The 12903-nt window shown below is 51.0% G+C and overlaps 1 protein-coding gene across 1 annotated transcript; it reads left to right on the top strand.

Annotated features, from left to right (window-relative positions):
• Positions 1 to 2563: 2563 nt before the first annotated feature.
• LOC6525815 (trithorax group protein osa) lies at positions 2564 to 7743 on the top strand. Its single transcript, XM_015191018.3, has 5 exons — positions 2564 to 2762; positions 2835 to 4497; positions 4555 to 4650; positions 4710 to 5064; positions 5145 to 7743. Exons 2-5 carry the CDS (start codon positions 2860 to 2862, stop codon positions 7619 to 7621), a joined length of 4566 nt encoding a protein of 1521 aa, XP_015046504.1. The 5' UTR covers positions 2564 to 2762; positions 2835 to 2859; the 3' UTR covers positions 7622 to 7743.
• Positions 7744 to 12903: the final 5160 nt, after the last annotated feature.

Here is a 12903-nt window from a genome sequence, read left to right as displayed (position 1 = left end):
ACCGTGGCACGCATCTCGGGCATGCCACACACATAGTTTCGCCCGCCGCCGTTGGGGTTTTCCTTTGTCAATGTTGCACACGTTGTATGAAATATTTACAGCTGATTATTTGGCCAGGTTAATGCTGCTTGCCGGGCGAGGGGGGATGGGGGTACGTCCTGGCATTAAGTGGAGCGCAAAAGTTATCCTTTGATGCGCATTCCTTCTAATTTATTAGCTGGCACACGTGAATTATTGCTGTGTCTGAGGGTTTTTCAGCTCTTCGTCTCTCGCTTTGCCTTTGACTGGCAACTGGGAATTGTTGTGGCTCAGCTGGGGGAGGCGTTACCAAAACTTACTACCAGGAACTGCCAACTGGGAAGTGGGAGGGGGTAGGGTGGAGGTGGGAGATGGGGTCACATTCCAGAATAACTGAGCTTTGACAAAATATTCGCTTTAATTTTGAAAGCGGCGCTGAAGAAGCCTTTGATTTTAAATAATTAAATTAATAGTTTAATAATAGTTCAAATGAAATCCTTTAGATACATATCATTGCAGAATCTATTAAGAACTAGTTATATTCCGTGAAAATGTACCACTTTTGCGTGCTTCTTTGTTGAAAGATACTTTTTGTAGGCAGTGGGAGGTGTAAGAAATCCAACTTTTTGCTGGCATAATGCAATTTTGTTGGTCGAAATATAGCTATTGCATACACAATACGGAGTCCTGGCCGTGAGTTACGTTGCTCCGGTTAATGGAAGCCCGGCTTAGTGGCTCACGCTCTTAATGGCCCAAGTTTGCGGAACGGAAACTAGACAAACACACAAAACAGCACTGAACAGGACGAACAGCACTGAACAGGACGAACAGGACGAGCACACGTGGAAGTTAAAGGAGTTGCGGGCTGTTAAAATGATTAATGACGTGTGTGTGTGGCATGCACGTTAACGCCCTCGCGAATGTTGCAAGTTAAAGTAACCGGCACAGATGTTGTCATAAATAAAAAGAAGCTGAAGCGGAAGCCGAAAAGAAGATGAAGACGACGCCAGCGGGGGTGGTGGTGGTGGTGGTGGTTGGGGGTGTGTGGTTGGGGTGGTGGTGGTGCTGGCAGCATGTAAATAAACATACATGTGTGCGCAGTTATTTATGCATGTGTGGGCGAGTCTATTTGGGCCACATTAATGTCAAATCAGGCGCATAAATTGCGTAAAACGCTCAATTTATTAAACGAGCCATGCTCGAAATGGGGGCGTGGCCGTGACAAGTGTATTTGCGAGTTCATAAATGTCGCCAGCCATGGGTAGCGAATCCACCTTTCGCGTATCCACCTTCCGGGCAGCGGGATCAGGATTTGGATGCGGAGGCAAAGACGAACGCGAAGGACAACGAGGCTGATTGCATAGTTAAGTGAGGCTTTCGACGCCTGGCGCATCCTTTCGCTGAAAGCGTCCTTCGGTCCTTCAGTCGAGCACAAGGATTTGCGCCCTCAAAAATGCCCCCACTTTCGAGTGGCAATTGTTCAATTCAGAAATTGCCATCAATCGATTTGGCTTATTGTGCCGCCGGAATCGTGGTGTGCTCTGAACAGCAATGCGGGAATAGTGACAATGGCAATCACAACAGCGGAGATTCGGATCTGAATGCGCCTGGCCAAAAGGGCTCATAAAAATTTTAAATCGCTTTCGCCATCAAATGCTCGGCCATGTCGACCCTCTGGTTACCCTGGAGTTGGGAAATTCAAATGGAATAGTGGGGCAAGATCAACTGGGGAACATTTGAACAATTAAATCTATTTGTTATGCGAATTGTTAGTTCACTAATAGTTACTGATTAGTTGAGTAATTGTGTTTCTATAGCAGCACTTCCAGGGTATTCGCTAGTCGCATACCTGCTGCTCTTCAGTTGGATTTGCTTGTTTCGCGTTTTGTTTCGCTCTCGTTTTGCAATTGCATGGAGCAAGAAGTGCGGCGCACGAAGGACGAAGGACGTGTCTTCGCATGTGTATGTGTGGGTGTGTGTGTGTGTATGTGTGTAGGTGTCAAGGGTGCTGTTGTCCTGGCCGGAAAATTCCCCACCCTGAACGGGATTGCATATTTTGCTGCCTCACGAACATGAGCGCTCGTTAAACGGATGAGTTAAAAGTCAAAAGCCCTAAAGGATTTTATTTGAATTGCGGTCTGCGCCGCGCCGTTCGACGTCTCTCCTTCGGGAGCCACCCGCCTGCCAAATATCCTGGCAGCCAACGCCCCCCCCCCCCCCCCTCTCCCCAGCCCCCTGGGGCCCTTTGTGTGCCATGTTTTATTTAAAGTTTATCTTCGCCATCCTTTTCGCTTACTCCGTGCTCCGTACTCCGTAGTCCGTGCTCCTGGCTGCGTGCTCCTTGCTTCACGCTAATTTCGCGCCAAGGCGAGGCAGTAAAAAATATGCGCCAAATAAAATGTGGAAAAATATTTTGGCGCAAGATGCGAGAACAAAAGGGTTGGCGTCGTCGTCGGCACGTCGCCGTTTCAAAGCCGTGTTGAAAAATATTTGAAATAATTGCAAAAATGTTTTCACAGCAGCAGCAGCAGCGGCAGCAACAACAACAGACAGGATCTCCGCGAAGGAGGAGGAGGTGAGCAGCAGGAGGAGGAGGAGGAGCAGGAGTGGGAGCGGAGTTGGCTTTGTCTTGCGAGGAAGCAACCGCTGCTTGTCCATGCCAAGCACGTCCTTTAACTGCAGCTTACGCGTCTGACAGCCGGCAACTCGATCATCCATGTATCCTTCACCAGCCACCCACTAGAGTAAGCGTGTCCTTATTAAATCACACAAGCTACATACATATGTATATGCAACATGACCTCTCATTTATCCAGGATTGCCCGCAGCTCAGCGTCCGGCATGTCGGACCCGGTGGTGCCCAGCGAGGAGCTGTGCTCCTCAGACTGGGTCAGCTCCATGCCGAATGCGGACATCTCCAGCACATCCAGCATGTCCTTGGCCACCACTGCCCTGGATTTCATTCACAATGGTTTTCCGCTCATCGAACGGCGGAGTGCAGAAGCTGAGCATGGATCGCAGGTGGATCCAGTGCTGGAAGCAAGCCCAGCACCACAATCCCAACCAGAACCTGAGCACATGGCAGAGCCTTTAGTTGAGCATCCAGTTCAATTACCAGCAGATCCGCCAACGGAACCTTCTGCTGACCTCCCAGCGGATTGTCCAGCAGATTCTTCAGCAGAAATTTCAGCAGATCTTTCCGCAGATCTTTCAACAGATCTTTCAACAGATCTTTCAACAGATCTCTCATCACAGCCCCCACCAGATTCTCCAGCTGATCCACCAGCAGTTCCTCCAGCGGATCCGCCAGTGGACCCCGTAGCATATATCCCAGCAGATAACCCAGCAGATAACCCAGCAGATAACCCACCAGATCGCAGACCAGATCTCCCATCAGATCCCCCACCAGATCTCCCATCAGATCTCCCACCAGATCGCAGACCAGATCTCAGACCAGATCCCCCACCAGATCTCCCATCAGATCCCCCACCAGATCTCCCATCAGATCTCCCATCAGATCTCCCACCAGATCTCCCATCAGATCTCCCACCAGATCTCCCACCAGATCTCCCACCAGATCCCTCGCCAAATCCCCCACCAGATCCCCCGCCAGATCCGCAAGCGAGTTTCCCAACAGACCTCCCAACGAATTCTCCGAAAGATCCGCCTCTAGCTCCCCCAACAGAATGCCCCGAAGAGCCACAAGCGGAGACATCAAACGGTAGTCTGGACACAAAGGCCAACTCCCTTTTAGAGACGACGCCATCGAGTGGGCGGGACGGCTCCAACGGAATGAAGATGTCCCCGGACGCGCCTGTGTTCTATCCCATGGGCACCAGACTAGCACATATACTGTCCAACGACGAGGAGCTCCGGAATGCTACACGCAATCCGGCACCCCGGAACTCCTTCGAGTTTGGCCTCGCCAACGGAACGGGTCCATACATCGGACCAGGTAGTGATATTCCACGCAGCTACTACTTCGTCGATCCTGCCACCGGAGAGCGCAACTACAATAGCTTTGGCCTGGGCATGAACTACGATGTGCGCCTCAATGACGGAGTCTTTGATCGGCGGGAGACGGACGAACCGCCATCGGAGGCAGCCGATTCCTGGGGATCCTACCTGTACGGTAGTCCGCGTCCCAGACCACCAGACGAGAGTGCCTCGCCGGAGGCAACTGGAGGTGCGTCGACAGCCAGGACCAACAACATTCGCCACTTCCTCACCGAACCAACGGAAACGCGAACATCGCCGGAGTTTCCGTCCTTTGAGTCCTTTGCCGGGCAGCTGGACGACATGGGTGTGCAACGGGATGAGTTTATGGCAACGCTGCGTAACCTGCTAATACGAGCCAATGACCTGATGATGCCCCTACTCCAGGGTCCCTTCAAGTACATGACGCCCATCCAGATGGCCGAGTACACCAGCGCCATTTTGGAGACACCGCCGCTGCATCCGAGTATCTTCATGCCACCGGTAAGGTTGGGAATCGTCATAACATGCTTCGTGACCGTATCGTGAACTCATCTGTAGAATGTGCCACGTCCCTGGACGGGACTCACTGGTCTCAATCTGCCCTACGACATCCATCCGAATAGCCTCACGCCCGAGGATCTGGCTCGCATCCAGGTAAGTGTCGTGCATTTCCACACCCGGTATCATCGGCTCCACCACCGCGGTCTCCGCAGGAATTGCCCAAGTCAGTGGACGCCGCCACGCAGACGGAATTCCGTTGCATGTGCATGTTCTTTGCACAGGGAGGATCGGCGTCGGCGGGTGTGCCACCGCCACCAACTGGGCCGCCGCCACCACCTGTTCCGCCTGGTCCACCTGGTCCGCCTGGTCCGCCTGCCTTCTATCCAGGATCACCTATTAACACCCCTCGAATGCATAGGGCACACGGCGGAGGAGGACCCAGTGGACCGAGAATACCGCAGCCATATCCGCCAGTTTCTGCGCCAGGTGGCTCACAGAGTGGTGGACCACCACCACCACCACCACCACCACCACAACTGCCGTTTGGCTTCTGGGGCAGGCCCATGCGTAAGTTGAACTTGGCCAATGATGCCCTGGCTGCCGATCCTAACCTAATCCGCACCCTCCATCCTTCCATGCCTCGCTAGCAATGGCCATGCATCCCAATCATGTTCCGCATCCTGCATCGCATCGCATGCCCCGGCCGCCGCATCCACAGGCCCCCTTCCCTCATCCACCACCGCCTCATCCGCATACGCATCCCCATCCCCATCCGCATCCGCAGGCGCATCCTCATCCGCCAACGCATCCGTATACGCATCCCCATCCCCATCCGCAGGCGCATCCCCATCCGCAGGCGCATCCCCATCCGCAGGCGCATCCACATCCCCATCCCCATCCCCATCCGCATCCGCATCCGGGAATGCAGGCGGGTCATCCGATGGCGCCGACGCACAGTTCACAGCCGCACCACCGGCTGGGTGGAGCAATGCGCTACCACGAGGGCGGTTATCGGGGCTACCGCTTCCAAGGTCCCTACAGTCCACGCAACCAGGCGAACCAATGTCGCTATGGTCCCATCGGCAGCGGTCGTCCCAGCCAGAATAGTGACGGCAACTATACGAACTACAGCAACGGAGGAGCACCGCTCTATGCGAGCACACCGAGTGGCAGCCATCAGATGTCTCCTAGTGTGTCCCATCCCCGCGTCAGATTGGTCTATCCCATTGACATTGAGCAGCTGAGACTGAACCTGGATCCACCGAGCGATGAGACCACTGCAGATAGGCAGGAGGTACCTTCGTCCTCGTCGGGCACCGATTCGTCGAACACCGAGAACTCCAGCTTGCTGCAGAGCGGCGAGATGGAGCGCCAGGATAGCGAGGAGAGCAGCTATGTGGAGGATGAGAATGCATGCGAGGAGGACGACGTCGAAGAGGTGGGAGAGGAGGTTGACGACGACGATGATGAGGAGCATCTGGATGAGGAGCACGAGGATGAGGATGAGAACGAGAATGCGGATGCCGATGCGGATGATGCGCATGATGCGGAGGTCACGGAACCAGAACGCAATGGCATCGTCTGCCAGCAGCGTCCCAGCACGCTATCCATTACCGATTCCCGGAGTTACAGTTTCGGTGAGGTCGAATTCATGAACTACGTGATGTCGGAGACTCCCATATTGCCCAATCCCGGCCAGCAGCCGGGCTCCAGCGCCACCTACACGGAGCACAATTTGCCGCAAACGCCACGCGGCAACCTGCCCTGCGCCCAGGTCACTCCCAATGTGGTTCCAAGCCATTTGCCAGCCCATCGTCCACCGCGAGATCAGTCCGATCAGCAGGTGCTGCCTCCCTTGCCCCAGATGCCGCCAATGCCACCGATACCTCCAATGCCAGAGCCCGTTGCCGTGTCTTCCAATCCCAGTAGAGGTCGGCCCGGTGCTGGTACTCAATCCAAGATGCCCTCGACTTCACAGGAACACTATAGTAGTAACCAGTTCAATCCGATGTACGTCCAACAGCAGCGGCCCAATCCCGACTACAATGCAGCTATGATGGGCCAGGAGCAGCCGGGTACCAGTACCAGTGGCATTTATATGAGGCCACCTCCTCCACCACATCCACCACATCCACCACATCCACCACCACCACCGCCACAGATGTACCCGATACGGCAGGAGAGGCCCATGACACCGATCCTGTTCGAAGTGGGCGGCAATCTCGGTCACAGCGCCGGCACGCCCATGATGCAGAACGTCAATGGTGGCGGGTATGGTCATGGTCGCGGTCGTGGACACGGTCCAAGTCCCAGTCGTGGCACCCACGCTCAGAATCACTACGGGCAGATGGCCCATCCGCTACACCAGTCACATCCGCCACATCCGTCGCATCAGCCGCATCCACCGCACTACGGAATGCCCTTCAATGGAAACATGGGCCCAAATATGATGGCTCCACATATACGCGGCGGTCCGGCGATGAACCATATGAACCACCAGGTGAACCACCACATGAACCACATGGGCAGGGGCATGGGCATGGGCGTCGGACTGCTGCCGTTGCCGCTGCAGATGCTCAGTCCAACTCGGATGGAGCAGCCCGGCATGGGCATGCAGCAGGGCATGGCCATGAACATGCCACCGCCCAATCACATGAGTCCGCGGCACAATGTCAATCCCTATCATCCGAGTGCTAGCAACCCGGACACGAACAAGATGCCGCCAGCTGGCGCACCTGTCAGAGTCAACGCCGAGATGCAGCAGCATCCTCGCCAGAGTTTCGATGGCAATGTGGGTGTGGCACGTGGCCACACGCCACGTAATCGCCACTCGAGGTATTCCTCGCCAGCCACGCCCAGATCCATTTCCCAAAATCCAGCTCCTGTCCAGGATGTCCCGGATCTCCAGGGTGGCACAGCCAACAACAACCAGGACAACCAGGGCAACCAGAGCAACAACAACCAGAGCAACAACAACCAGAGCAACAACAACCAGAACAACCAGAACAGCAACAAGCAGAAGAGCAACAACCAGAGCAACAACAACCAGAGCAACAACCAGAGCAACAACAACAATCAGCAGGATAAGAACATGCAACCATCCTACGCCTCCTTGCTGCAGTAAAAGTGGCAAGGAAAAGAGTTTTTTTGTTGTTTCCTTTTTTGTTTTTTTACTTTTAAATTCCTCATGTTTCTTTTATTCGTTTAAATAAAAAACACGCACACTGCGGTTGTCTTCCATTGAAATGGCCAAAAAGCAACCCCTTAAAAATGCCGGTCATTCCATATTCATATAACGATGTGCGAATGGCAAATCGCAAATCGCAAATCGCGGACTTAGACATGGAACTCCACCCATTCCTTTCCTGCTCCCACTCCACCACGAAGGCAAAAGGAAATGTGTTTACGCCGTGGAATTCTCAAGTGGGCTCTCCGTGAACCCTTTGAACTAATCGGGCTAATCTTTTACGCTGCCAGCATTCTAAAGCGTCCTTGGGCGGCCGCCTCTGGGCGGGATTTCCGCCTATCCAGCAGCTGGATGTGGATGAGGATGACGAGGAGCAGGAGGATGTGAATGTGGATGAGGATGACTAGCAGGTGGAGAAGGAGTTGGTCCTGCATTTCGCATGCATGCTTACGGATCTCCTCATGTGTAAGCGAATGTAATTAAATGCAAGTCGCGGCAAATAAACATTTAACATTTAAAGAGTCGCGGTTGCGGATTGCGGATTGCGGATTTACCAGGATACCCAGGTTAACCAGGTTAAAGGGCGCTGGTGCAAGTGCTTTGTTTGCCCAACGCCCATAGTTTGACCAGACATTTAACGCTTCCCTGAACCTCAACCGCATTGGCTACATTTTTAATCTACAATTAACCACAGCTGCGGAGCAATTGGAATCGTCACCATTTGGAGCGCAATCGGATAAGGATGAGGATGAGGACGTGGCTGGAGCGGGTCAGTATCAATATTGATTCTATTAATTATAAAAACATTAAGTGCCGGCCAACAAATGTAATTAAACGCGTTAAACAATTGCAGTGGGCGAGTAATGGCAGAAAAATGCAGTCGCCCACTGTCCACTGGCCAAAACCACACGCAATTCTCCATGCCCAATTCCAATTCCAATCCCGCGGAGCACGGAATCCCATCCAGTCCGGCTGGAGTCCACTGCGTCCGTTGCTGATGCGCGGCGATAAGCACGTTTTCAATTCGCACACGGAGCAGCAGGAGCAGCAGGAGGAGCAGGAGGAGCAGGAGGAATCAGGTGGACCAGTGGCCAGGGTGCGGAGGTGATCGGATTGTCGCACATTAATGACGAAATTATTGTTTCAATTGCTTTCAACCGTTGTCAATGCAAATTTTATGCAAATACTTTCGCGATTTCGACGGCGAGTCGGCCGCGTTGGTGGTCTCCACTCTTAAATGCCATTGTGGCCAATAAGTCAATAATAATTATGGCCCGCCGACACTCAAACCCACCCCCGCCCCCTCCCCCAAAATCCTCCTGCTCCTCCTCCTGGGCCACTGGCCATTTCGGAATAGGCGTTAATTACTTTTATCTGTAAACAATATGTACGAGTATAACTGCATGGCAGCGTTTAGCGCCTACGGCTGAAATAGCCCATAAAATGCTATGGGGTTATATATGCATATTTATTTATAAACAATTAATATTATGGCCATTGTTGTTGAGCAGGGGAGCAGCACGACATGGACTGCGCATAAATTAAGAGCGACCAATTGTCATGCAAAATCGTCACCGGAAAGAGCTTTATCTACTATAAAGCAGTCGATTTTGAATCGAGAATTGCCGCTGCCTTTCAAGCGGAGAAACTCAGGTGCAATCAAGTGGGTTCATCACTCAGCAATGAACACTGTAAGTAATGTAACCAGCTCGCAAATCAACTAATCGAGATCAGCTATTACCATGATAGCAGTGACCAATAGTTTAGTTCCAACCAATGAATAGTGTATAATAAGGAACTGATAGTTATATTATAATAAGGATCATATTTAGTTATTTTCTTGAATAAAATATGTAAAAAATTCCTGATATAATAAGGATCATATTCAATTAGTTATTTTCTTGAATAAAATATGTAAAAAATTCCTGATATAATAAGGATTATATTCAATTAGTTATTTTCTTGAATAAAATATGTAAAAAATTCCTGATATAATAAGAATCATATTCAATTAGTTAGTTTCTTGAATAAAATATGTAAAAAATTCCTGATATAATGAGGATCATATTCAATTAGTTAGTTTCTTGAATAAAATATGTAAAAAATTCCTGATATAATGAGGATCATATTCAATTAGTTATTTTCTTGAATAAAATATGTAAAAAATTCCTAATATCCGTCGTAGTTCCGAGCTAATATTTAGAAAGTGACACATTTCGAGATCCAAAGTGGCATATGGGTAGGACCTATCCACCTATCCACCTATCCACCTATCCACCTATCCACCTATCCACCTATCCACCTATCCACCTACCTCCACTCCAATCCACTCGATCCACGGCACTCTGCCGGGCTGACCGCCTCCTGCATGGGTCATATAATATAATTAATGCTATGAATTACTTGAGAGCACCGCATCCTGCGCATCCTTCTTTGTGGTTCATGGTTCATGCGGCAGCAAAAACACGATAACTTCCAGTGTGTCCACTACTGCCCAGCCACATCCCGATGCAGAGTGTGGCATCAACGGTAGCTTTGATTCCCGGCAGCAACTGGCTCGTACTGGCCTCGTCCTCCACTTCATCCTCCACCTCATCCTCTTGCTCATCCTCGTCCTGGGCAGAGGGTCAGTTATCCTGGCTGGCGTTGCTGGGGATATTCCAACACGTTGCTGCTTGGTCAGCCACATGCACTTAATTGCTTTATGAGGCAGTCACTCGCTTGTTATAGACTTCAATTTGATTTTTCTGCGAGGCGCGTGTGCTTGCTGTGTGTGTGTGCTGTGTGTGTGTGCTGTGTGTGTGTGTGGTGTATGTTGTGCCAGTGGAAAACGAGACGCTGGGGATCAATTATGTCCCGGAAACTGCGGAGGCTACAATGCCGCAGGGCAGAGACGTCGGCGGCGGAGCCGTTGACCCCAAATGATATTTTAAATGCAGATTTTGGCACCCGAAAGTTTTTTAATCATTCCGATGGCGCTCTCCCTCAAACCGGTTACAATGATGATGATGATGATGCTGATGCTGATGATGCTAATGATGCTGATGATGCTGATGATGCTGATGGTAATGATATTTCTGATGAGGATCGCTGGGATATGGGTTTTGTTGTAGCACGTCAGGAGGTTCCAACTTTTTAATGTCAGTTCCGCGCACTTTTCCCTTCGAGGTGCGAAAAGAAATTGCCACTGCGAGCCAGCAGTTGCGTATCGAAACTGGAATACCCTGTTGCAAAGCGGTGTCGACAGCGAGTGAGGCGCTGTGGCTACCTCAAAGATACCCCGCATCAGGTGGTGAAAGTTTGCCAGGAAGCTGGAAGTTTGTAATGGCTTTTTGTTTGCGACTCACGCACACAAATCATTGCCCCGCAACCCTTGCTCCCTGCATGTCCTGTGTGCGTACACAGGATCCGTATCCTGTGTCCCGAAGTCTCACGGTTTCCATGGCAAAGTCGTTTCATATAAGTCTTTCGCAAGCATTCAGCTTTTTTTTCACCCGCCGCTCTTGGCACATGTCTGAGCCGGATTCCGGATTCCGGACTTGTTACTTTGTTACTTTGGCCATTGGACATTGGATTCCGAACACTTAACATAATTTGCTGCCCCCATGACAATGGCCTAGTTGGAGACTGAGGAGACTGACCAGTGGCCAGGACAACGTCTTGGAATGGTCCATTCGCATTCTGATTATATTAAAATTGTTGCACATCATTTGATTTGATTTAAGGTATGTGTCCCGTAAGTCTTTTCATGTTCATTGGCATTGAGTGCAAGTGGGAGAGCGGAAAAATTGCAAAAAATGAAAGATGAAAAATGGAATATGAAAGATGAAAAATAAAAAATAAAAAATAAAAAATGGTAAATGGTAACCATTGCCATGGATCCCCCCATCAAATTTGAAGATACGCGTACTTGGCACTCGGATTATTTACGTATGTAGACTGCTCACACCCTCGTTCCTCGGAGGCAACATGGTATTTCCATTTTGGCACTTAAGTCAGCCAAAGTCAATTATAATCAACGCCTACCCAGCAGGCATCTTCCGGCCAAGACAAAGCCATCCCCGGCGCAGAAACGCAGAAAGGATTAAAAGGCATCAGGACGCAGCGGCGGGCATATGTATGAGCTTAACTTATGCAAAAGTGTTTCAAGACTTTGGCTGATTGCCAGCCGAGATGAGGTGGGTTTACTTGAACTTGGAGGCAACTCCCTGCCCGGTGGCACTTGGAGTTGGGGGAACAGTTGCGCTCCTTTGCTCCCCATATGTACATATATGCACATATATTTAACCACATCGCAGGCCAGTGCCAGAGGCAGTGAATCCATCTCTCATTACCGTCCATAAATATGCCACAGAAAGTGTCAGTTCTCACAGCACTAACCAAATGCCGAAAGGATAACCCCACTGCGCTGATATCCCGGACCGCAAACTTAATTGCTTTACTCCGCCGGTTCGTTGGAGTCCGGTTTGGACTTCTTAATGTGTCCCAGCTCCATTGCGGCTCCTGGCTGCATTCTTATCGCGGCGAGGCGAGGCGAAGCGAGGCGAACAAAAACCATCAAGAGCATCCTGGCCGGCACTCGGATTCGGTTCCCCAGATTCAGATTCCGATTCCGATTCATATCCAGTTTGTGTTTCTGTTGCGGTCTGTGGCACGCAAATTATATGCAAACGAGCTTAATATCCGGCCAAACAGAGAGCCTTGCCACACACGCACGCACGCCAAAAAGGAGGAGAGGTGGAATCTCCTCCTGCTGCTGCTGCTGGCCAGGCTCACTCCGGCACCTCCTCATGCTCCTCATCCTCTTTATACTCCAACTCCTGGATGGCTTTTTTGCCACTTCTTGCCATTTAACATCAAGTTTCGGCGCATATAACTCACTCGCACACTGCCACTTCCATATCCTCCTGGTCTGGTGACCCCGACAACCACTGGCTCGCACTGGGTTGGCTCTCCGAAAGCCCACTGATAATTTCACTGCACTCCACTGATAACAACATTTAATTTAATGCCCGAGGTCAGCAATATTCCATTTATTATTGGATTAAATTCGGCAGCAAAGTTTTTTGCCTGTTCGCCAGTCGGAGGCGGATAAGGATGCGGATGCGGATGCGGATGTGGATGCGAATGTGGAGGCGCTGTCACTGTCGGATGTGGGTGCGGATGTGCTGGCGGTTGAGGGAGGTCCACTATCAGTGAGCCTGGTATAAGCGGCTGGT

The sequence above is a fragment of the Drosophila yakuba genome, chromosome X (genome assembly GCF_016746365.2).
Source record: "Drosophila yakuba strain Tai18E2 chromosome X, Prin_Dyak_Tai18E2_2.1, whole genome shotgun sequence".
NCBI classification, from domain to species: Eukaryota; Metazoa; Arthropoda; class Insecta; order Diptera; family Drosophilidae; genus Drosophila; species Drosophila yakuba.
This window is presented reverse-complemented; position numbering and strand designations above follow the sequence as displayed.

Bases quoted from the DNA above. Each gene is read 5' to 3' on its own strand.
- LOC6525815 (XM_015191018.3), top strand. From the start codon at position 2,860: ATGTCGGACCCGGTGGTGCCCAGCGAGGAGCTGTGCTCCTCAGACTGG. The intron at 4,498-4,554 runs GTAAGGTTGGGA...ACTCATCTGTAG, and splicing joins CGAGTATCTTCATGCCACCG to AATGTGCCACGTCCCTGGAC. The intron at 5,065-5,144 runs GTAAGTTGAACT...ATGCCTCGCTAG, and splicing joins CTTCTGGGGCAGGCCCATGC to CAATGGCCATGCATCCCAAT.